Source organism: Phytophthora cinnamomi, assembly GCF_018691715.1.
Source record: "Phytophthora cinnamomi strain GKB4 chromosome Unknown Contig2, whole genome shotgun sequence".
NCBI lineage: Eukaryota > Oomycota > Peronosporomycetes > Peronosporales > Peronosporaceae > Phytophthora > Phytophthora cinnamomi.
In genome coordinates, this window is record NW_027150935.1 from 903,789 (window position 1) to 924,930 (window position 21,142).

The 21,142-nt window shown below is 57.1% G+C and overlaps 6 protein-coding genes across 7 annotated transcripts; 4 read left to right on the forward strand and 2 right to left on the reverse strand.

Annotated features, from left to right (window-relative positions):
- IUM83_12297 (putative glycoside hydrolase) lies at positions 1-1,860 on the forward strand (the record flags this gene model as incomplete). Its single annotated transcript, XM_067936915.1, has 1 exon — positions 1-1,860. The coding sequence occupies one exon, from the start codon at positions 1-3 to the stop codon at positions 1,858-1,860; it is 1,860 nt and encodes a 619-aa protein (XP_067800223.1).
- A 1,823-nt stretch (positions 1,861-3,683) lies between these two features.
- Positions 3,684-5,543, forward strand: IUM83_12298 (putative glycoside hydrolase; the record flags this gene model as incomplete). Its single annotated transcript, XM_067936916.1, has 1 exon — positions 3,684-5,543. The coding sequence occupies one exon, from the start codon at positions 3,684-3,686 to the stop codon at positions 5,541-5,543; it is 1,860 nt and encodes a 619-aa protein (XP_067800139.1).
- A 490-nt stretch (positions 5,544-6,033) lies between these two features.
- IUM83_12299 (putative glycoside hydrolase) lies at positions 6,034-8,103 on the reverse strand (the record flags this gene model as incomplete). The annotated part of the gene is made up of 1 exon (XM_067936917.1): positions 6,034-8,103. The coding sequence occupies one exon, from the start codon at positions 8,101-8,103 to the stop codon at positions 6,034-6,036; it is 2,070 nt and encodes a 689-aa protein (XP_067800140.1).
- A 4,368-nt stretch (positions 8,104-12,471) lies between these two features.
- On the reverse strand, positions 12,472-14,032 carry IUM83_12300 (uncharacterized protein; the record flags this gene model as incomplete). The annotated part of the gene is made up of 2 exons (XM_067936918.1): positions 12,472-12,582; positions 12,647-14,032. The coding sequence occupies 2 exons, from the start codon at positions 14,030-14,032 to the stop codon at positions 12,472-12,474; spliced, it is 1,497 nt and encodes a 498-aa protein (XP_067800186.1).
- Positions 14,033-14,176: 144 nt separating this feature from the next.
- IUM83_12301 (putative importin subunit alpha) lies at positions 14,177-16,208 on the forward strand (the record flags this gene model as incomplete). The annotated part of the gene is made up of 2 exons (XM_067936919.1): positions 14,177-15,082; positions 15,165-16,208. 2 exons carry the CDS (start codon positions 14,177-14,179, stop codon positions 16,206-16,208), a joined length of 1,950 nt encoding a protein of 649 aa, XP_067800187.1.
- A 1,141-nt stretch (positions 16,209-17,349) lies between these two features.
- IUM83_12302 (potassium/sodium efflux P-type ATPase, fungal-type) lies at positions 17,350-20,973 on the forward strand (the record flags this gene model as incomplete). Of its 2 annotated transcripts, none has more annotated exons than XM_067936921.1 (2): positions 17,350-18,861; positions 20,452-20,973. In XM_067936921.1, 2 exons carry the CDS (start codon positions 17,350-17,352, stop codon positions 20,971-20,973), a joined length of 2,034 nt encoding a protein of 677 aa, XP_067800183.1. The 2 variants fall into 2 exon arrangements, with proteins under 2 accessions (XP_067800183.1, XP_067800184.1); XM_067936920.1 differs by lacking the exon at positions 20,452-20,973 and adding an exon at positions 18,973-18,989 and having other exon boundaries at positions 17,350-18,898.
- Positions 20,974-21,142: the final 169 nt, after the last annotated feature.

The following is a 21,142-nucleotide window of genomic DNA, read 5'->3' on the forward strand; positions in this document are numbered from 1 at the left end:
ATGAAAGTGGTCCGAAGCATCGTAACCCTCGCAACGCCGGTGACCGCGGCTACCTGGGGCCCGCAGGCTGCACGCGCCGACATCGTTCCTGCTCAACCAGGATCCGAGCTGTTTGAGCAGTTCCGCCCCGTGTACCATTTTATGGCGCGCGACAACTGGATGAACGATCCGTGCGCGCCGTACTACGACGAAGATACTGATCTCTACCATCTCTTCTACCAGTACAACCCGAACTCGTCTGTTTGGGGCAACGCGACCTGGGGCCATGCCGTGTCGAAGGACCAAGTCACCTGGGAGGACTACCCAAACGCTCTCCATCCGTTCGGGGACAAGTGGGACTACCTGGGTGCGTTCTCGGGGAGCGCCATGGGCAACGCCATCGACGGAAAGCGCACAGTGTTCTACACTGGTGTCACGGCGCTCCCAATTCACTGGACCAAAAAATATCTCTTTGGCGAGCACGTGGTGTATGCCACCACAGAGGACAGCGGCAAAACCTGGCAGAAGGGCAGTGAACCTCTGATTGAACTGCCACCCGCTGGGCTGAATGTCACGGGTTGGCGTGACCCGAACGTCTTCCACTCGGCATCCCTGGACACTCACTTCGGCTACGATACCACCAAGGGCAGCAACTACATTCTAGTTGCCGGTGGCATCCACGATGTGGGTCCGCGCATCTTTCTCTATCACTCCGAGGACTACAAGACGTGGGAGTACAAGGGCTACCTGCTCGCGCAGGAGAAGAACACGACGTTCTCATCCTACAGTGCGAATTGGGGTTTCAACTTCGAGACCACAGTCTACCGTGAAATTGAGGACGAAGATGGCGAAGTGCACAATTTGATGCTATTTGCTGCGGAAGGCAGCCCAAACCGCTACCCGATGTGGGCTACGGGCTCGTTCTCCGGTGGCGGCTGCGGTGTCGAGACCGACCCTGAGGCCGGCCTATTCACTCCTCTGATGGTCGGTGTCTCGGACCGCAGCGACTGGTACGCCAACATCATCTACACCGACAAGGACGGCAAGAACGTGCTGATCGGCTGGATCACCGAGGACAACAACTTTACAACCGGTCAGCCCCAGGGATGGGACGGTATGCTGTCGGTGCCGCGTGAGGTCGATATCTCCATTGTCCGCAACATTTACGACGTTGATAGCCACCTCGTGGGCAAGGGCGACTGGATCGTGTCCGACTCGAAGGACATGAAGTGCGCCGACGGCTCCGCGAAGCAGAGCAAGACCATCAAGACGCTGAGCGTGAAGCCGCTGAGCGACCTGCAACTGCTGCGCAACGAGAACGCGCACGAGCAGGTGGCCAACGTGTCGGTGAAGGGCTCGTCGCAGGTGCTGAACTCGACGGGCGCGTCGTTCGAGCTGATCGCCGAGGTGCCGGAGTTCGAGCGCGGCAGCAAGGTGGGCTTCGAGGTGCGTCGCAGCAGCGCCGGCGATGAGGTGACGACCATCGTGTACGACGACGCGGAGAAGAAGATCATCATCGACCGCTCGAACAGCTCGTCGGCCACGTGTGCCGTTTTCGCCGACAACGGTGTGAAGCCGATCTCCGAGTCGGTGTGGGGTTACTTCTACCTGTACGACATTTTCACGGGCGCGTCGAAGAGCGACGTGTGCGAGGCTAAGCGCGAGAAGCTGAGTTTCCACGTATTCGTGGACGTGTCGAGCGTGGAGGTGTTCGTGAACGACCGTTTCTCGCTGTCGGCCCGCATCTACCCGTGCGCGAGCCAGACGAAGTCTGACGGCATTGCGCTGACTGCTTCGGGCGACGCCACGTTCGAGAACGTGCAGGTGTGGACGAACCCGAAGCACGCGTGGGCTGACAAGCGCACTGTGCCCACCTTCTAAGCAGGTCGAGGTAGTTCGTGAGTAGCTGATGGCCCTCCTTCTAACTGTTTGGAGCAGACATAAGACTGATTTTGTCAAGAATTGTATCTCTGCATCAATTCAACGCTTTTGTTATCCAAATTTCTACTATCGGTGGTTGTGTCCGACAGTAGGCGAGGACTGGCCGACCACAGCTGTGTGGCTGTATGTGCTTCGGCATTTACGCTGCAAACCATATCATGATTTTGTTGAATTGTGCTCGCCATTACAAGTACAATTATATACATTTCGATGTTTCAAACGTGGACTCGCGACATGTACACTCAATCTGCAGCGACGGAATCAATTGTAGAGAATGTGGTCCCGCAATCGCGCTGCGCTTGCGAAAGTCGCCACTTCTGGAAGCGGATACGTAAGATGAAGCGCCCAGGCGGACGCATTGCAGCGGCAGTAAATGCGCAGTATTTGAACTCGATTGCTGTAGCGACGCCGGGATGCCTACTACGACTACTGCGAGCTACACGATGTGCTCCCAAGTGGCGATTGTAGTGCATATGTACTCGCAACGGAATGTGGAGGGCTGTGAATCCGGGATTCAGGGGATTCAGAATCCCCTTGCATCCGGTTTGCGAGCTGCGATTAGAGGAACTTGTTCAAGTTTGAGTGTTTACTGTGAATAATCAACCCAGCAGGATGTTAGGCAATGCCTCCCCCATCACAGCCTGCAGAACGTAGGATCTGCAGTGCAGGGAACTGGGACGCAAGCTTCACCACAGTGCTGCTGTGGATCTGCGTTGATAGTCGGTGATGGAGGGAACTTATAGTTGCTCACTCACGCGCGGCCCACGTTAGCCTTGACATACCGCACCAGTGCGTTTCTATAATAGGCGGAGTGTCGAGCTTTCGCAGTTGACGCCATGGCACCACCTGGGAGTTGGCGAGTCCGGGACACGTCGAGGCGGAAGAGAGCCCGACACATGCTGCCCGGAGCGTTTCTTCCCCTTCCTGCGCCGCAGCGCAACACCAGCGACAGAGCCCCGGCACAAGTAATCACCTCCGTTTTCTGGCCGTCGGCATGATCAATCGTATGATCGAGCCCCATGCCGGCTCTTGATCTCACAGCTTTGAAAGGCGGCGGAGCGTCTTTGAAGCGAAGCCTCGGCGCGCTCTGGCTGTAAATTCTCCGAGGTGATCCCTACCAACTGCTGCTGCGTGATGCGTGAGCCGCATTGAGGAGCGAGAGCGCATTCTGCAGCACGAACACGCCTGCAGTGACGGTCGCTGCCGTGTTAACCCTTTGGCGCGCAATTTCGGCGAGTTTTGCGGTGCCTCTGCCAGCACAGCTGGACCCTAGGTTGGCTGCTTGGTCGGTAACGCAGCTTGAACTTATCTGCGTCGATGTGCGTCACGACGACCTGTATTCGCGCTTCATCTATCGCAGGTTCATCCAAATTCCGCAGGTTTTCAGAACAGAGGTTGTATCGCGTCTTCAAATAGCGTCGCTTCAGTATTCAAAATAGCAGGTTTTCGAACGTCTCACGTCCTCTTGAGCAAACTGAAGTAAATCAAGTTCGAGGCATCGCAAACGCGTGCAAAAAGCGCCCTCGTCAAGGGATCCGCAGCCAACGCACTGTTAACTCGGCGCTCGCGGTGTTGTGGCCTCCCCAACTTCAAGCGGGGCTGTCAAAATGGACGAGGCCGTCATAGAACACGAGGTGGAGCCATGGACGCCTTCGGTCCAGCCGAATCCGTTGAGCTCGGCATTCCCCAATTCACTTCGCTTCGCTGAAGTTATTTTCCAAGTTCCAAGACCACCCGATCTTCGGAGACTTCCTCAACCAACCATGAAAGTGATCCCGAGCGTCCTGGCCCTCGGCGCCTTCGTTGCCGCCCTCGTCTTCAGCCCGGAGGCTGTCCGCGGTGACATCGTGGAGGCCGAGCCCGGCACCGAGCTGTTCGACCAGTTCCGCCCGGTTTACCACTTCCAGGCCCGCGAGAAGTGGATGAACGACCCGTGCGCGCCGTACTACGACCAGGCCACTGGCCTGTATCACATGTTCTACCAGCTCAACCCGAACTCAACGATCTGGGGCAACATGACCTGGGGCCACGCCGTGTCCAAGGACCAGGTCACCTGGGAGGACTACCCAGACGCGCTCCATCCGTTCGAGGACAAGTGGGACAACCTCGGTGTGTTCTCGGGTTTCGCCATGGACAACGCCATTGACGGCAAGCACACGGTGATCTACACTGGTGTGACTGCCCTCCCGATCTCGTGGAAGAAGCCCTACCTGTTCGGCGAGCACGTTGTGTACGCCACCACGGACGATGGTGGCAAGACCTGGCAGAAGGGCAGCGAGCCCCTGATCAAGCTGCCGCCTCAAGGTCTGAACGTGACCGGTTGGCGCGACCCGATGCCGTTCCACTCGCAGTCGCTGGACGCTCACTTCGGCTACGATGCCGCCAACAGCAGCAACTATTTGCTCGTGTCTGGTGGCATCCACGATGTTGGCCCCCGCCACTTCCTCTACCACTCCGTGGACTACAAGACGTGGGAGTACAAGGGCTACCTGATCGCCCAGGAGAAGAACACGACGTTCTCCCAGTACAGCGGCAACTGGGGCTACAACTTCGAGACCTCCATCTACCGCGAGATGAAGGACGAGGACGGTGAGCTGCACAACGTGATGCTGTTCGCCGCTGAGGGCGACCCGAACCGCTACCCGATGTGGGCTACGGGCTCGTTCTCCGGTGGCGGCTGCGGTGTCGAGACCGACCCTGAGGCCGGCCTATTCACTCCTCTGATGGTCGGTGTCTCGGACCGCAGTGACTGGTATGCTAACAGCATCTACACCGACAAGGACGGCAAGAACGTGCTGATCGGCTGGATCACCGAGGACAACAACTTTACAACCGGTCAGCCCCAGGGCTGGGACGGTATGCTGTCGGTGCCGCGTGAGGTCGGTATCACCATTGTCCGCAACATTTACGACGTTGATAGCCACCTCGTGGGCAAGGGCGACTGGATCGTGTCCGACTCGAAGGACATGAAGTGCGCCGACGGCTCCGCGAAGCAGAGCAAGACCATCAAGACGCTGAGCGTGAAGGCGCTGAGCGACCTGCAACTGCTGCGCAACGAGAACGCGCACGAGCAGGTGGCCAGTGTGTCGGTGAAGGGCTCGTCGCAGGTGCTGAACTCGACGGGCGCGTCGTTCGAGCTGATCGCCGAGGTGCCGGAGTTCGAGCGCGGCAGCAAGGTGGGCTTCGAGGTGCGTCGCAGCAGCGCCGGCGATGAGGTGACGACCATCGTGTACGACGACGCGGAGAAGAAGATCATCATCGACCGCTCGAACAGCTCGTCGGCCACGTGTGCCGTTTTCGCCGACAACGGTGTGAAGCCGATCTCCGAGTCGGTGTGGGGTTACTTCTACCTGTACGACATTTTCACGGGCGCGTCGAAGAGCGACGTGTGCGAGGCTAAGCGCGAGAAGCTGAGTTTCCACGTATTCGTGGACGTGTCGAGCGTGGAGGTGTTCGTGAACGACCGTTTCTCGCTGTCGGCCCGCATCTACCCGTGCGCGAGCCAGACGAAGTCTGACGGCATTGCGCTGACAGCTTCGGGTGACGCCACGTTCGAGAACGTGCAGGTGTGGACGAACCCGAAGCACGCGTGGGCTGACAAGCGCGTTGTGCCCACCTTCTAAGCAGGTCGAGGTTGAGGTTTGCGAGTAGTCAAAGCAACATTGTCTGCAATGCTCTTTGAGCATACATAAATCCAAAACACGTAGCGTTATCTAGTTATTACTAGTATGATTCGGTAATTTTGTCTGCTTTCATAGCGTGTGGGGCTACTCTGGATCGCTCGGTTGTTTCTTCTTTCTGACAAATTTTGACGAGTTTTCAATATTTGGATCTTCAACATCAATTGCGAATCATGCAAACAATATAACTTCAACAGCGACTCGCACTCGTCGAAAGTGAGTGCTCCATGCACATTATAGTGTATTTTATCGCTGAGAGCGCGTATTTGTTGAAGTTGCTTTACCGGACTTGTTGTTGCTGAAAGTTTTAGAGGACTCATTGATTTGGGAAGAACAATTGACGAGATAGATGGCTACCGTAAACGGCGAAGATGCGACGTCGTAAAAAGGGGGTGTTTTTTTACTCTAGACGGCTTGCACTCGCTCACTCAACTTATACCGTCACAACCTTTCCAGTCTTCTTGTGGACCTGCTTGGTGGGCACCGTGCGCTTGGCCGGCCACGCGTGCTTCGGGTTTGTCCACACCTGCACCTTCTCGAAAGTAGCGTCGCCCGACGCGGTCAACGAGATGCCGTCCGACGCCTCACCGCACGGGTAGATGCGAGCTGACAGCGAGAAGCGGTTGTTCACGAACACCTCGACTGTCGACACATCCACGAACACGTGGAAGTTGAGGTTTTCACGGGTGACCTTGTACACGTTGCCATCGCTTGACTCCGAGTCATCCGCGAGCGAGTCGGAGTCGGAGTCCGAAGCATCGTCAAGCGAGGCCGAGTCCGAGTCCGAGTCGGCAAGGGAGTCGAAGTCCGCCTCACCAGCAACCGAGTCCGAAGCCGAATCGAATGCCCACTCCAGCGATCCAGAGTCCGAGGCATCGTCCTCGCCCGAGACAGGCTGGAAAATGTCGTACAGGTAGAAGTGGCCCCATACCGAATCCGACACAGGGGTCACCTTGTTGTCGGTGAAAACGGCGCACTCAGCGTTCGAGCTGGTAGAGCGGTCGATGATGATCTTCTTCTCCTTGTCGTCGTATACAATAGTCGTCGCTTCCTTGCCAGCCTTGCCGTGGCGCACCTCGAAGCCCACCTGGGTGCCGCGCTCAAACTCCGACACCTGGGCGATGAGCTCGAACGACTTACCAGTCGACTTCAACGCCTTGGACGTGCTGTTCAACGCCATGGTGGTCACCACCTCGGTCGATTCAAGGTTGCGCAGCAGCCTCAGGTCGCTGTGCGGTCGCACCTTCAACGTCTTGATGGTCTTGCTCGGGAGCTTCTTGCCACCGGCCACCGTAAGGTTCTGCGTGCTCGACACGATCCAGTCGCCCTTGCCGACGAGATGGTCGTCAACATCGTGGATGTCACGCACAATGGTGATGCCGACCTCGCGCGGCACCGACAGGATGCCGTCCCAGCCCTGGGGCTGGCCCTCGGCGAAGTTGTTGTCCTCGGTGATCCAGCCGATCAGCACGTCCTTGCCGTGCTTGTCGGTGTAGATGCTGTTGGCGTACCAGTCGCTGCGGTCCGAAACACCAACCATCAGAGGAGTGAACAGACCCTTGTCAGAGTCCGAGCCGGCGCTGTCACTGCCAGCAGTACCGAAGGTGCCCGTGGCCCACATCGGGTAGCGGTTCGGGTCGCCCTCAGCAGCAAACAACATCACGTTGTGTAGCTCACCGTCCTCGTCCTTCATCTCGCGGTAGATGGTGGTCTCGAAGTTGAAGCCCCAATTGGCGCTGTACTCGGAGAAGGACGTGTTCTTCTCCTTGGCAAGCAGGTAGCCCTTGTACTCCCAGTTCACGTAGTCCTCGGCGTGGTAAAGGAAAATACGCGGGCCTTCGTTGTGGATGCCGCCAGCCAAAATCATGTAGTTGCTTCCGGTGGTGGCGTCGTAGCCGAAGTGCTTGTCTAGCGACTGTGAGTGGAACGGCATCGGGTCGCGCCAACCCGTGACGTTGAGGCCCTTGGGCGGCAGCTTGATGAGAGGCTTGACACCCTTCTGCCACGTTGAGCCACCGTTACTGGTGGTGGCGTACAGCACGTGCTCGCCAAAAAGGTATTCCTTCTTCCACGAAATGGGGAGAGCGGTGACGCCCGTGTAGAACACCGTGTGTTTTCCGTCGATGGCGTTGTCCATGGAGAAACCCGAGAACACACCGAGGTTGTCCCACTTGTCTTGGAAGGGCAGCAAGGCGTCCGGGTAGTCCTTCCAGGTGACCTGGTCCTTGGACACGGCGTGGCCCCAGGTCATGTTGCCCCAAATTGTCGAGCTCGGGTTCGACTGGTAGAACATGTGATACAGACCAGTGGCCTGGTCGTAGTACGGCGCGCACGGGTCATTCATCCACTTCTCGCGGGCCAAGAAGTGGTAAACCGGGCGGAACTGGTTGAAGAGCTCGGTGCCAGGCTCAGCTTCCACAACTTGAGCGCGGACAGCCTCCGGGCTGAAGACGAGGGCGGCAACAAAGGCACCGAGGGCCATGACGCTCGGAATCACCTGCATGCTTGCAATTGAAATAACCGAAGGCCGATGGGTCCTGGTACTTGCGAAGTAAATCGAGGAATGAATGGTGCTTGACGCACCCTCAAGAAAGCGGTCTGGTTGGGCCGGTGGTCATCTGGACAACCATTTCTCTCTTCGCGGATGGCGGTGGAAAGACAGCAGGCAGTGCCCGTTTTGTGAGCTACAACTCATTTTCTTGTTGCAGAGGGTATCTTGGCAATCGCATCACCGTCCGGCAAACACCATTACGGTACGCCACGAACAAATGTTTCCAAAATTTGGCCGAAGTCAATTGTACTTTCACAGTTTTGGGTTTTACTGTATATTGCTCCAGTACTTATACAATATACACAATAGTGTTCTCGAATGATGAAACTACGAGTTCTCGAAAATGGTACATGTGTGAAAGAGATTTTATTTGGTCTACAGAGTAGCCATTAAAAATCCTAAGAAGATTTTATCATTTCTCTTGGTAGCTGCTACTGCTTACCTTTACTTGTCCGTGTATGTCTTGCTTCAACAGGAAGCTGTCAATGCAGTCCTCCAGCATCTTGCTTGCTCCACCGTTTGCGGTCTCATCTTTTCCTTCCTTGTTATGGCTCTCAACTGACGGATAATGGTACATATACTTGTACGATATAACTTTTCATGACTAAGACGATTCTCTCATTCCTGTATCCTGGTACCATGTAAATGTGGTTCACTTACATTAATGATCGATTCTGGCATTAAAACCCGAAAAAAAGCAGCAGAATTCTCCCTCATAATCCGTGGTGTGGATTGAGCTTGTTTTCTCGGCTGGTTCACACCGTGTAAGCTAGTACACCGTGAGCCGACCAGCACATCCTTGGCGATTCTAGCAAAGCTTCGAACAGCTCCAGCGGAACTGACACGGCGAAACGATGCACGTTCTCAAAATGCAGTAATGCCGAGTAGAAAAGCGAAATGCTTCACTTTTGTAAACGTCGCGTCAAGTTGCAGGGGTTTCAAAGCCGAAACTTGATCCTGCTGCGAAATTTCGCTGATAGAGCACTGCCAGGTGGCCCCGAGGAAGCGAGCCCTTCAGCGCATCATTCTTCTGTACCAGGGTGGCTACACATTGCAGTCTGCACGTCGGTGCAAAGCTCAAGGGTTTAGAGAGCATTTGATTTCTCGCTCGTGCGGGTGCCATACAGTACACCTGTAACTTGCAATGGCGTCAAAGTGCACCAATATCCACGGCACGCAGCAGGGCGGGCCTACAGATGAACAACGTTTCATACTGTACTAATGCTCGTGCGTATATTAATACTTCGTATCGATGACTCGACAGTACAGTAGCATGCAAAACTCAACTGGCTGATTTTTCACGGCGCAATTCGCTTTGTACCTACAGGAATATCGCCCCTTAATCCCTGAAATTTTAAGCTTGGTGCGTGCTTGGCACTGTTTGTACCGGGACTCTTACATAATATCAGGGCTGGTAAGAAATAGCTCAACTGCGTTGCGAGTTTGTGGACCATCGAGTCGGGAATATCATATTAGTGCTGCAAGGCGCATGAGTCCACACAAGGGAATGTGAAAAGAATATTTGACAAGCTTACACTATTCACACACCTCACGACAGTGTGAGACTCCCAGTCCTGAGGCTACAGAGCGATAGACCGCAATTAACGCTTGTCGTGGTCATCGCATTCAACTCAACCCTTGACAATCCAACCTGGCTTAGGTATTATTATCCTGCGCTCCAGATGTGGACACTGATGTCTACGGATGCAGCACTTCTAATCAAGTCTCTCACGAACTGTAATGCTTGGGAAGGTGTGGCAGCTGGGCACACGCGCGTGGAGCGCCGTGAATGTGGAACACCGAGGCGCCTACTCTATCGAGCGTTTACAGCGCCTACATGCCTTCCTTCGGCAGCGAGAAAACGGAGTAAAGCACGCAACTACATTTTGGTCCGTATTGCTGCTTTTTGGTACATCACTACCGTGTCTTGTTCTGCCGCTCATGCCTCCTGAGGCAGAACCAACCCCGCATAGTTACTTCTGGCTCATCATGGGCTTTTTCGTGCTTGCGGGGCTTACAGAAATCAACTACTGTGTTTTAGGGTTAGACTATCGCTCGTGGACGCTAGTTGTTGCAGTAATGCGTTACACAACAGGATAACGGCGACGTACTTCGCCTTGGCCCCTTCGCTAGGATTCCCGTTACCAATTTCACCTGTTGCTCTCAATCTGCCGGTGTTTGCAGTCACGTCCGCAGTAGTCTGGATACCGTTTGGGCTGATCCAGTGCATTCGCCGTCTTGTTCGACAACAATTCCAGTCTCAATTCGTCATGATATCGGTGAAAGCCAGCCTTGCTGTAGTATATCCGCTTTTCTGCTACGCGTTCACGATGGTTGATGCAAATACGCAGCTGCCGTTGACCTTGCTGTTGCCGCTTGTAAAGATGACGGAGAAGTTGCTGATACGACGTACTTGCCCGACTTCCAGCCCTTGCTTGTTACTTTTAACGTCGAAGTCTTCAACACGCTCTTCGTCTCGATCTGCATGCGCAGCTCCACTTCACTTGTCGTCACCGCCAGTCTCTTGACGATGGACTTTGTGAGCGCGTGCATCGCAATCTATCGACTGCGCGATCTAATGGTACACATATCCAACTACTAAACGCCAAAATGGCCCCTTATGACACATAGCGATGCTGGGCATCGCAGTGTTTTGCCACGAACAATTTCAAGCTGACGGTAAAAGCACCAAGAGCATTTTACGACTCGCCAGTAGACGTAAAAGCTCGCGGAAGACTTCTGTCAGCCCATGGATTGCCGAGATGGAATCCGAGAGGAGAAAAAGCGCCAGGGGAGATAGGAGGGCCCGCGTGACGGCTTCAAGTGGGGGCAACGGAGCTTCAGACGCAACGCCATTTAGCCATTCCCCTCCTAAAATACTTTGGAAAGAACAAACAAAATTCAGTCACAACGCTGTGATGCCTGCAGAAAGCGTTGCTCCTTCAGTCTCGCTCATTCACGGGGCTCCTTGGCCTGGCATGACTCACACACAATGCAATATCGCTGCAAATGGTCGAGCGCCTGACTCAGCCCGAGCGGCAGCACTTTGTTCACGAGGTCCTTCGCATATTTCGACGAACAAAATTCCTCGTGTTGATTAAGTTCACCGAAGTTGTCGTCCCTGTCGTATATGGTGCGTAAGAAATTATTGTTCAGTTGTTTCATGGTGTAGTTACGTCACTTTTGCTTTCGTTCGGTAAGCGCACCGATTTACGTGTCAGCAAATCGCAGTACCTGCGAGATATGTCTGAAGCTGAGCTCAAAACCACAACTCAACACGTGTTGTTGTATGGAGGGCTCCAGCTGCTGTCCTTCCTGTTACTGCTCCTTGAGCGTTCCCGCCGCTTCCAGTTGTCTCCCATAGCCAACTTCATTTCGTGCTGCAGACCGATTGGAAGCTGGTTCAATGTCAATTGGTGTTCTGGGTAATCTACCTGTTGCAGACGCCTCTAATTCATCTAGGTGAGTTCGTTATCACAACAGACAAGTCACTGACGGTCGTATTGACAGTGTTGGCTTGATTGAGTAGGCATAGACTACACCTTCAAATTTAAGTGGCTTTCAAGGTAATTCATTGAAGTCTCGAGACCAATAGGGTCACTGTATACCACACTTCGAGGTGACGGATAACTTAGAAACCAACACTTCTGACGTTTTATCGACGAACAATTACTTCACGGCGCACTGCAGAGGTCGCAGCAATCGAAAAAATATTGGACAACACCATGTGATCAAGCGATCCCGCACTCGAAGATAGATTTCCATGCTCCACGACGCTGAGAAACGATGTCTTCAGTTGAAGCGGTGTTTTATAACGCAGTACTTGCCCGTTGAACGATTTGACCAATGCCGTTGCTGCCTTCTGAGTCCCAGCAGATAGCGGGGACAAATGCAAACACCGCAACGTCGTATTAGCTGAAAGAGCACGCTGAAGTCCGTCCCAAATGCTCCCCTCAATCTTGTCGCCCTCAGCATCCCGACCGATGACTTCGAGCTGGAGTTTCTCCAACATCTTGCTGCTCGAGTTCAGCAACAACGCTTGCAACTGAGTATCAATAATATCCGTAATAGGTTCCACAAGCACACCCAAATTTGCTATTTGACAGCGACCCTCTTCATACGCTTGCAGCAATGGTGACAGGTCCGCCATCACGTTGCGGGTCACATTCAGTCTGGATAAATTCGGACAGACATTAAGAATTGTGCCCAAGTCCAGAGAAGTTAGTCCACACGCCGGAACATCCAGAGAGGTCAGGGATCTACCGAGTAGCCGCAGCAAATCTAGGACACCGTTGCTTTGCTCCTCAGCGCCCCGATACGTTAGAGACCGCAACCCGGGACGTGTTGTTGCCAAGGACGTTCTCGCCACGTTCGATGGCTTTGAGGCTTCGTACCGTACAGCACTTCTAACGACCCAGCCAACACCATAGCCTGGAATCAGAATGCATAACCAGTCAACTAGCCGCACCATCACCTCGTATTCAAAGTCACTTGCTTGCAGTGTTCCCGGTAACAATTGTGGCCACGCTGCCGAATAGCCAGGACTTGCCCACGCTTGGGAACCATCCAGCAGCCGAACGAAAAGCCTCTCATTCGGAGGTAGTTCACACTCCTCGCACCCTTCCCCCTCAGGCAAACGCCCGTCCTGCAAGAGTACCAAAGTTCTACCGGGATGGGGCGACTCAAGCATTGCTACAAGGGCCTCCACGTCCTGTGCTTGCAGTTGCAATCCAGAGACATCGAAGTGTTCCAGCTCAGAGCCCGAGTCTACATGGAAAACAGCCAGGAAGATCCAGGCCCACAACAGCCGCGAGTTCGAATGTGCACCTCGCGTGGTATACCCAACGGACAGCTTCGTCAGAGGCGACGAGTATCGAAGTGCAGAGCATAGGGCCGCCATGCAATTGCCATCGATCCCCACTCGTGTCAGGTCCAAAGCTCTAAGAGGCGACGACGGGGCAAGCACCTGTCGAGCAAACGACTTGAAACTCTGGAGCCCCGCAGGGTTTCTCAGCGAGTTGAAATACACCCCAGGCAGCATCAAATTGCGGATCGTCGACGACGGGAGCGTGACAAGCTGGGCCAGCAACTTCAAGTCCTCCGCCGCGCTCAAAAAGCGGCAGTTGTCGAACCAGAGCGACGTGACCTCAAACTCCACGCAGCGGAAGCCACCCTCTTCCTCTTCCTCCTCCCCCTCCTCCTCCTTCGTGGAAGTGTCCACCTTTGGAAAAATGTCCCACCGCAAACCATCCACCATGCTTCGGAGGACGGAAGTGTCCACCACGTTGTTGGACAGTCGCAAACAAATTTCAACCCGTCGTCTCTGCCGCACACACCCGGACACCCGCAGGCGCTCAATGAGCAGTCTGTCCTCCTCGGCCAGCAGCCCTCGAGGGTCCATCTGCAGGAACTGAAAGATCATCTGCACACCCTCGAGCGTCGGCCTCCCCACGGCCAGCGCGAACCTGGGGGCCGCCCCCACGTCGCGCACCGTCTCGAGGTACTTGTCTGGCGTGAAGTCCGCGGGCCGGAGCAGCGCCGGCCACCACAGAGCCTCGAAGCTCTCCTCCCAGCGACACGACGGCGTCGCGCTCAACTGGCACACGAGCTCCAGCAGCGCGCGGCGCGTCCGCAGCTGCTGGGCCAGCGACGGCCTGTCCGTCTGGGGCAGCGGCACGTTCATCTGGCTCATTGTGACGACGTCCAGCCGCACCCAGCTCTCGCCCGGGGACAGCGGCCACGAGCGGCCCACGGCGGCGCCGAACCCGCCGCGCACCAGTCTGCACGGGCTGCAGACGGCCCGGTCGGCCGCGTCCGAGGACGCGCGGGCCACGTACGCGGCCACGAGCGCCGTCGCGTCCCGCAGCGCGAGCGCCGTCATGGCTTGACAGTATGGCGGACGTATCGGCTTTGGCGGGTGTTCGGCTATGTCCGAGGCCATCGGGATGCGGACGCTTTGGGGCAGCTTCATACTGGAATCAAGTGAGTCAGCGGCCAGGCAGCAGCAGCAGCAGTAGCAGCGGGCATGTCGACCCCCAAGGCGCGCAAGTCCGTCAAGGTGGGCGGCAACGTGGGCGTGCTGACGGGCCGCCGCAACCGCCAGGAGACCATGCTGTCCATCCGCAAGGCCAAGAAGGAGGACGCGTACGCCACGCGCCGCAACCTCAAGGCCAACCACCCGCCGGCCGCCGCGCAGACGGCCAGCCGCAAGGAGCTGCTGCTGAACCTGGCCTCGCGCTCGCAGGCGCTGCTGCTCGGCATCCAGCGGCCCGACGCGCTCACGCGGCAGAAGTCCATGCGCGCCTTCGTGTACCTGCTGTCCAGCGGCGTGCCGCCGCTCTTCGACGAGAGCGACTCGCAGCACGAGGGCCTGTGGCGCACCATCCTGGCCGCGCTGCCCTCGTTCGTGGCCATCCTGAACGAGGCCCTGCCCGACGCCAACGCCGTGCAGCTGCACTCGGACGCGGCCTTCGCGCTGCGCTTCATCTCGTCCATGGACAAGGCCAGCGCCGTCATCGGCTCGGGCGCCGTGCCCAAGCTCGTGCAGCTCTTCCAGTCGGGCATCTCGGAGCTGCAGATCCAGGCCGCCTGGTGCCTCGGCAACATCGCGTCCGCGTCCGCCGAGAGCTGCGAGGAGATCGTCAAGGTGTGTCCGCCCAGCCTCGTGCTGCCGCACATCCGCATGGCCACGCCGTCGCTGCGCCGCGCGGCCGTGTGGCTGCTGCGCAGCCTCGTCGAGTTCCCCGACGTGCTGGACAAGAGCGGCGTCATGGGCCCCGACACCAAGCGCGAGATGATGGAGGTGCTGGCCAGCATCATCCTGCAGCTCTCGAACGAGAAGGTCAGCAACTTCGTCTCGGCCAACGGCCAGGCCGGCGAGGCGATCAAGTTCAAGAAGGCCGCAGCCATCGCGCCGTGGCGGATCTTCGAGGTGAGTTTACGTGCTGTTGTTGCTTCGTGACATGTCATCACGACCTGAGTTTTTGTCTAACCGATGGCCCCTTCTGACGTAGATCAACACGGGCAAACCCGCGCCGAACGATATCGCCGTCGTGCGGTTTGTGCGCGAGGTCGATGAAACGACCGTGGAGGTCATGGACGTCGACGTGAACTTCGAGACGGGCGAGAACATGGTCTTCCAGGCGAAGAAGGCGGACATGCGCCCGCTGCAGGTGGTGGACGACGCTATTGGCGAAGATGACGAGCTCGAGGACGAAGAGACTGACCTGCTAGACGAACAAGTACTGACGCTGTGCGATAGCTGTTGGGCGCTCGTCGAAATGACCCTGCACGACAGTGACGTCGTGGGAGGCATCGTGAGCGCCGGGCTGTGCCCGCGGCTCGTGGAGCTGCTGTACATTTCACAGAGCAGTGTCATCTTGGCACCAGTGCTGCGGCTACTGGGCAACATTGTGTCCGCGGAGATCTCGTTCTCCCAGGCCGTGATCGACGCCAAGCTACTAGAAGTGATCCCAAGCGTGATGACCACAACAAGTCGTGCGGTGCGTGAGGAGGCTTGCTGGATGCTGTCAAATATTGCTGGTGGTCAGGAGGAGCAGGTGGTTGCGATGATGAACGCCCCTGGAGTTATCAACGGCCTGGTGGAGCAGATGGCCTGGGCCGAGTACGGCGTCAAGCGCGAGGCCACCTGGGCGATGTGCAACATTATCGTACGAGCGAACCTCGACTTTATTAAGGAAGCCGTGCGTATGGGTGTGCTGCAGTCGTTCTGCCCGCTGCTCGACGAGTGGGAAGACCCGATGGTCGAGCTCGTCATCTTGGAGGCGATCGAGAGCCTGCTGCAGAAGGACCCGCAGGAAGGCCGCATAGCCGTGGAGGAGAGCGGCTGCCTGGAGAAGATAGAGGAGCTGTGCTACGACCAGAACGAGGACGTGAGCGGCATGGCGTCGCAGCTGATAGACACGTGGTTCGACAACGCCGGCGACGAGGCGGACGCCACGCTGGCGCCGGCCGTGGTGGGGTCCGAGCAGACCGGCGAGGCGCTCAACTTCCAGCCGGTGCAGGGCGACGTCCAGTTTAACTTCAACCAGAGTTAATCGGCCGGGACCCCGTCAGAGCCCACGTTAATTGCGAAGATAGCCATAAAGTGAGCTTGCCCTTGCGTGTCCTGACGAATTTCGTTCGTGTTGCCACTCGAAACTTGCCAAAACGCTTCCAACCCGGAGCTCCCACCCGCGGGGCGTGACATGATGTGTCAACAGTGCAGAGCCCCGCGCCGCGGAGGCCGCAGGACCAGCGCTTGCACGTGTACGGAGCAGCGACAGCAGAGACCTCTCCGACGCAAGGCGCTTCATGCGCTCGCGACACGACCGGACACATCGTGACGCATGGCGGTGCTCACCTTCCATTGGCGACGCGCACGTATATGTATCCGCGCCGCAGCAATGCTCGCCATCGGGCAGCGCAAAGACTCCGGCAAGAAGGCAACAAGTTGCCGCTCGCGATGAGGGACGAATCCGACGATGGGGCAGACCTCGCATCTGCCAAAGATCGGCGGCCTCGACGCTGTCAAGTATGCTGCATCGAAGGCTTATGCTGTTTGGTCCTGGTCAGGTCGTCGTAATAGATCAGAATACAGCATACTCCGAGGCAGGATCATGCTGCAGCGCAGTAATTCAACGGCAATGACGCCAACGCACAGTGGGACCTGCCAAAGAGACCCGAAAGCTCAATTAAGGCTAGATTCTCTCAAGTGCTATGCCGCTGCCATCGCCGACGCGGAGACCTGCTCGCCTCTCTCGTACACCGAGGTCGTCACGGCCGCCGTGTGTCCTCGCTGCCCATGCCGCATCAAAGCAAAGTTTGTTTTTTGCAAAAGCAAATGCCCCGTCGATTAAAAATCGCGCGTTGAAAGAATCCAAACTACCGTCAATCAGTACATAATTTCCTGTGTTGTCTCCGTGCATGGTTAACAAGAGACGATACAGTACCTTCATCTACTGAATCATGATATATTAATCCGTTGAAAGACGGATTAAGACGCAGAAAAGAGACCGTCTGATGAGTGTACTGGTTGACCACCCTCGCCTTCCAGCGCTCACTTCGCAATCTGCCGCCTCGCGCGCACTCCGCCTCCAGCCTCCAGCCCTGCCCGCCCCTCCTCCCTCCCGCGTCCCCCCTTGAATGGTCGACCCCCCAGACTTATATGGCCGAGACTCATGCGTGGACCCGAGCGAACTGAGGCGAGCGTCGTCTCTGCAAGACGCGGCCGCGGCCGAGGAGACGCCGCCCTGCTCTTCTTTCTCCTACGCTGCAGCGCACACTCCTAGAGCGGGCAGCGCCAAGAGCCAACAACAACAACAACAACAATTCCTTCTGGCCGAAGACGACCGCCGCGATGCAGACGCAGCCGCAGCCAGCGAGCACCGCGACCGCTTCCTGAGCGACGCCGAGCGCCTCGTGGCCATGGACCCGCGCAAGACGCGCGCGTCCTTCGCCCAGGTGGACCGCCGAGAGGACCAGTGGGCCTGGCACGAGAGGCCCGCGGCCGCCATCCTCGAGGCCCTCCAGGTCGACGCCCAGCGCGGCCTGGACGCCGACGAGGCGCGCAAGCGCCTGGCGCAGAACGGGCCCAACGCGCTCGAGGCCGAGAAGAAGGCCCCGATCTACGTGGTGTTCCTGCTGCAGTTCACCAACGTGATCATCGGCCTGCTCATGGCGGCGGCCGTGGCCTCCATCGCGCTGCAGGAGTTCGTGGAGGGCCTGGCCATCATCGCCATCGTCACGCTCAACGCCGTGATCGCCACCATCCAGGAGCACAACGCCAGCAACGCCCTCGAGGCGCTGCAGAAGATGACGTCCCCGCAGTGCGTCGTGCTGCGCGACGGCGGCCGCCAGGTGCAGATCCCGAGCGAGCAGCTCGTCACGGGCGACGTCGTCGTGCTCACGACCGGAGACATCGTGCCGGCCGACATCCGCCTCATCGTCAGCTCCGACTTCAAGGTGAACGAGATGATCCTCACGGGCGAGTCCGAGGACGTGCTCAAGAAGTACGACGCAGACATGAGTCGCAGCGAGAAGCTCACGGCCGACAACATGGTCTTCGCCTCCACGTCCGTCGCCACGGGCAACGCGACCGGCGTGGTCGTGGAAACCGGCATGAAGACCCGTGTGGGCTCCATTGCCGCCCTGCTCAGGGGAGGCAGCGATGCCGACGGCTCACGCCCCAACTGCTGGCGCCGCTTTGTGGACAAGTACTACCCGAAGATGACCCCTCTGCAGCAGAGCCTACACCACTTGGGTGTCGTCATGGGGACCGTGGTGCTCGGGATCTGCGTCATCGTTTTCGTGGTCGGAATGGTCCGAGACAACGCCGACCCGAAGAACCCGTCACGCCCCGTGTGGCTGAACATGGTCATGGTCTCCGTGTCGCTGGCTGTGAGTGCAGTCCCCGAGGGACTGCCCATGGTTGTCACCATTTGCCTGTCCACCGGCACGGCCGCCATGGTAAAGAAGAACGTACTCGTGCGCAAGCTCGCTGCGGTCGAGTCGCTGGGCGCGAGTTCGGTTATCTGCACGGACAAGACGGGCACTCTGACGGAAGGCAAGATGACGGCCGTCAAGATGTGGAGCGACTCGGTCGTGTACGACATTACCGGCACGGGGTTCAACCCCACCGGCGACATTCTCCGTAAGGGTGTCAGCCAGGCCAAGATCTCTGTTCCGGTGCGCACGACGTTGCTGTCTGCGGTACTGTGCAGCAACACGAGTTTGCAGCAGGAAGAGAGTGAGACGGGTGCCACTATGTGGGTGCCTATGGGTAACTCTTCCGAGGCCCCGCTGGTTGTCGCGGCTGCCAAGGCTGGCATTTGGCGTGAGGAGGCCACGAAGACATACCCGCGAGTGACCGAGGTTCCTTTTTCATCTACGAGAAAGATGATGATCACAGTCAACGAGATCCCGGCTGGTGAACCACGCCTTGACATGCTCCAACTTCCTGGACACACAAAGTTTGTGGCAAACGTCAAGGGAGCTCCCAACTACATCGCCCAGAACTGCACCCAGCTGCTACGTACTGATGGATCTGTCACGAAAATGCACGAAAGTGACCGTGCCAGGATCTTAGAGGCTGTTGACGATCTGTCATCTCAAGCGCTGCGGGTTCTTGCCGTCGCGATTCGCCCCCTGGACAAGATGCCCTATTCGGACGACGAAGACGATGTTGAGGCCAAGTTTGACGCTCTTTGCGCACCGCTTATCTTCGTTGGACTCGTCGCCTCGATCGATCCTCCTCGAGAGGGCGTCAAGGATGCAATCCACACTGCTCGTCAGGCCTCCATTCGAACTGTGATGATCACTGGTGACTATCTCAAAACCGCCGTGGCTATCGCTCGCGATATCGACCTACTGCAGAACGGTGCTGATGCCGAAACGCAAGCGGTGGACTGTGGTGTGCTGCGTCCGCGCCAGAACGCATACCTACCCGATGCTGAGCTGGACGAAATCACGAGTCAAGTGTCAGTGTTTGCGCGCGCGAAGCCCGAAGACAAGATCGAGATCGTTAAGTCACTGCAGCGTCAAGGGCATGTGGCGGCGATGACTGGTGATGGTGTCAACGACGCCCCGGCACTAAAGGAAGCCGACATCGGTGTGGCAATGGGGATCGCTGGTACTGCGGTTGCTAAGGGTGCCTCAGACATGATCCTGACGGATGACAACTTCTGCAGCATTGTGTCTGCTGTCGAAAAGGGTCGCGAGATCTACGGCAACATCCAGCGCTTTGTGTGCTTTCTGCTGTCGACCAACTTCGGCGAGATTACTGTGATTTTCACGGCTATCGCCGTGGGCATGCCCAACCCACTGGAGCCTCTTCAGATTTTAGTGCTCAATCTGTTTGCCGACGGCATGGCTGCTGTGGCGCTCAGCCTCGAAAAGGGTGATGGCACGGTAATGTCGGAGCGCCCGCGTCCTCGATCGCAGCACATTATCTACGGCCGTCTCTGGGTGCTTGTGCTCTCAAACGCCTTCCTAATCGCGACCGGTGCGTTGATCGTGTTCACTTGTGGCCTATACTGGAATTTCGAGAATGTCTTGCTTGACGACATCACCGCTGGTGTCGATGCCAAGAGCGGCGAAGAGGGCTACAAGAATGTGGTATGCTCGCGCTGGATGGGCATGGGCAATGGCTGGCAGGCGTACAGCAACTGTGGCGCTCGTGATCTCAACGGCACCTACCTCTTCGACGAAAGCATTCGCTCGCTGAACTACTACGAGAGCGATGAGCTCCTCTGCTACGGTGGTGACTACGAGTGCGTGTCTGATGGTACGTCGCGCTCGCAGACCATGGCGTTCATCTACATCACGACAATGGAGATGCTTCGCGCGTACACCGCCCGCAGCTTCACAAAGTCTGTCTTCAAGGACATGTTCAGCAACAAGTGGATGCAAATGGCGGCTGTGGGCTCGATCACGCTGACGCTGTCCGTCACCAACATCCCCGTGATCATGGATGACCTATTCGGCTTCGCGTACATCGAGTGGTACGAGTGGATGTTCTCCATGGTGTTCGCGTTGGTGATGGTTGCCTTCGGTGAGACGCTCAAGTGCGTCTACCGTCGTCGTGACCGTGGAAAACTTCGCACAGCCGCTGAAGCCGAGTACGCTGGCATGGTGGAGGAGATCCGCACTCTGCGCAACCACATTGAGCACCTGGAGGGCAAGTGGGAAACGGAGATGCAGCAGCTCCGCATCCGCGTGGGCTACGAGGACCCGATGTCCCATTCGCCTAACGGCAACTCGACCCTTACGTCGTCCTCGTCGTCCTCGTCCCGCTCGAGTGAAGATGGTGCAGTGCCGCTGTAGGAGCGCATCGGTTCTCCTACACCTGATGCGTGAGGTGCACATGCATATTTGCGTATGAATAGGCAGGTAGTGATCGAATGCGAGGGGAGTCGGTAGGTATATTGCCTGGAGGCAAACTAAAGCTAATGAAGCTCCTGTTTGGATGGAAACACGATCTCGACGCTCTGTG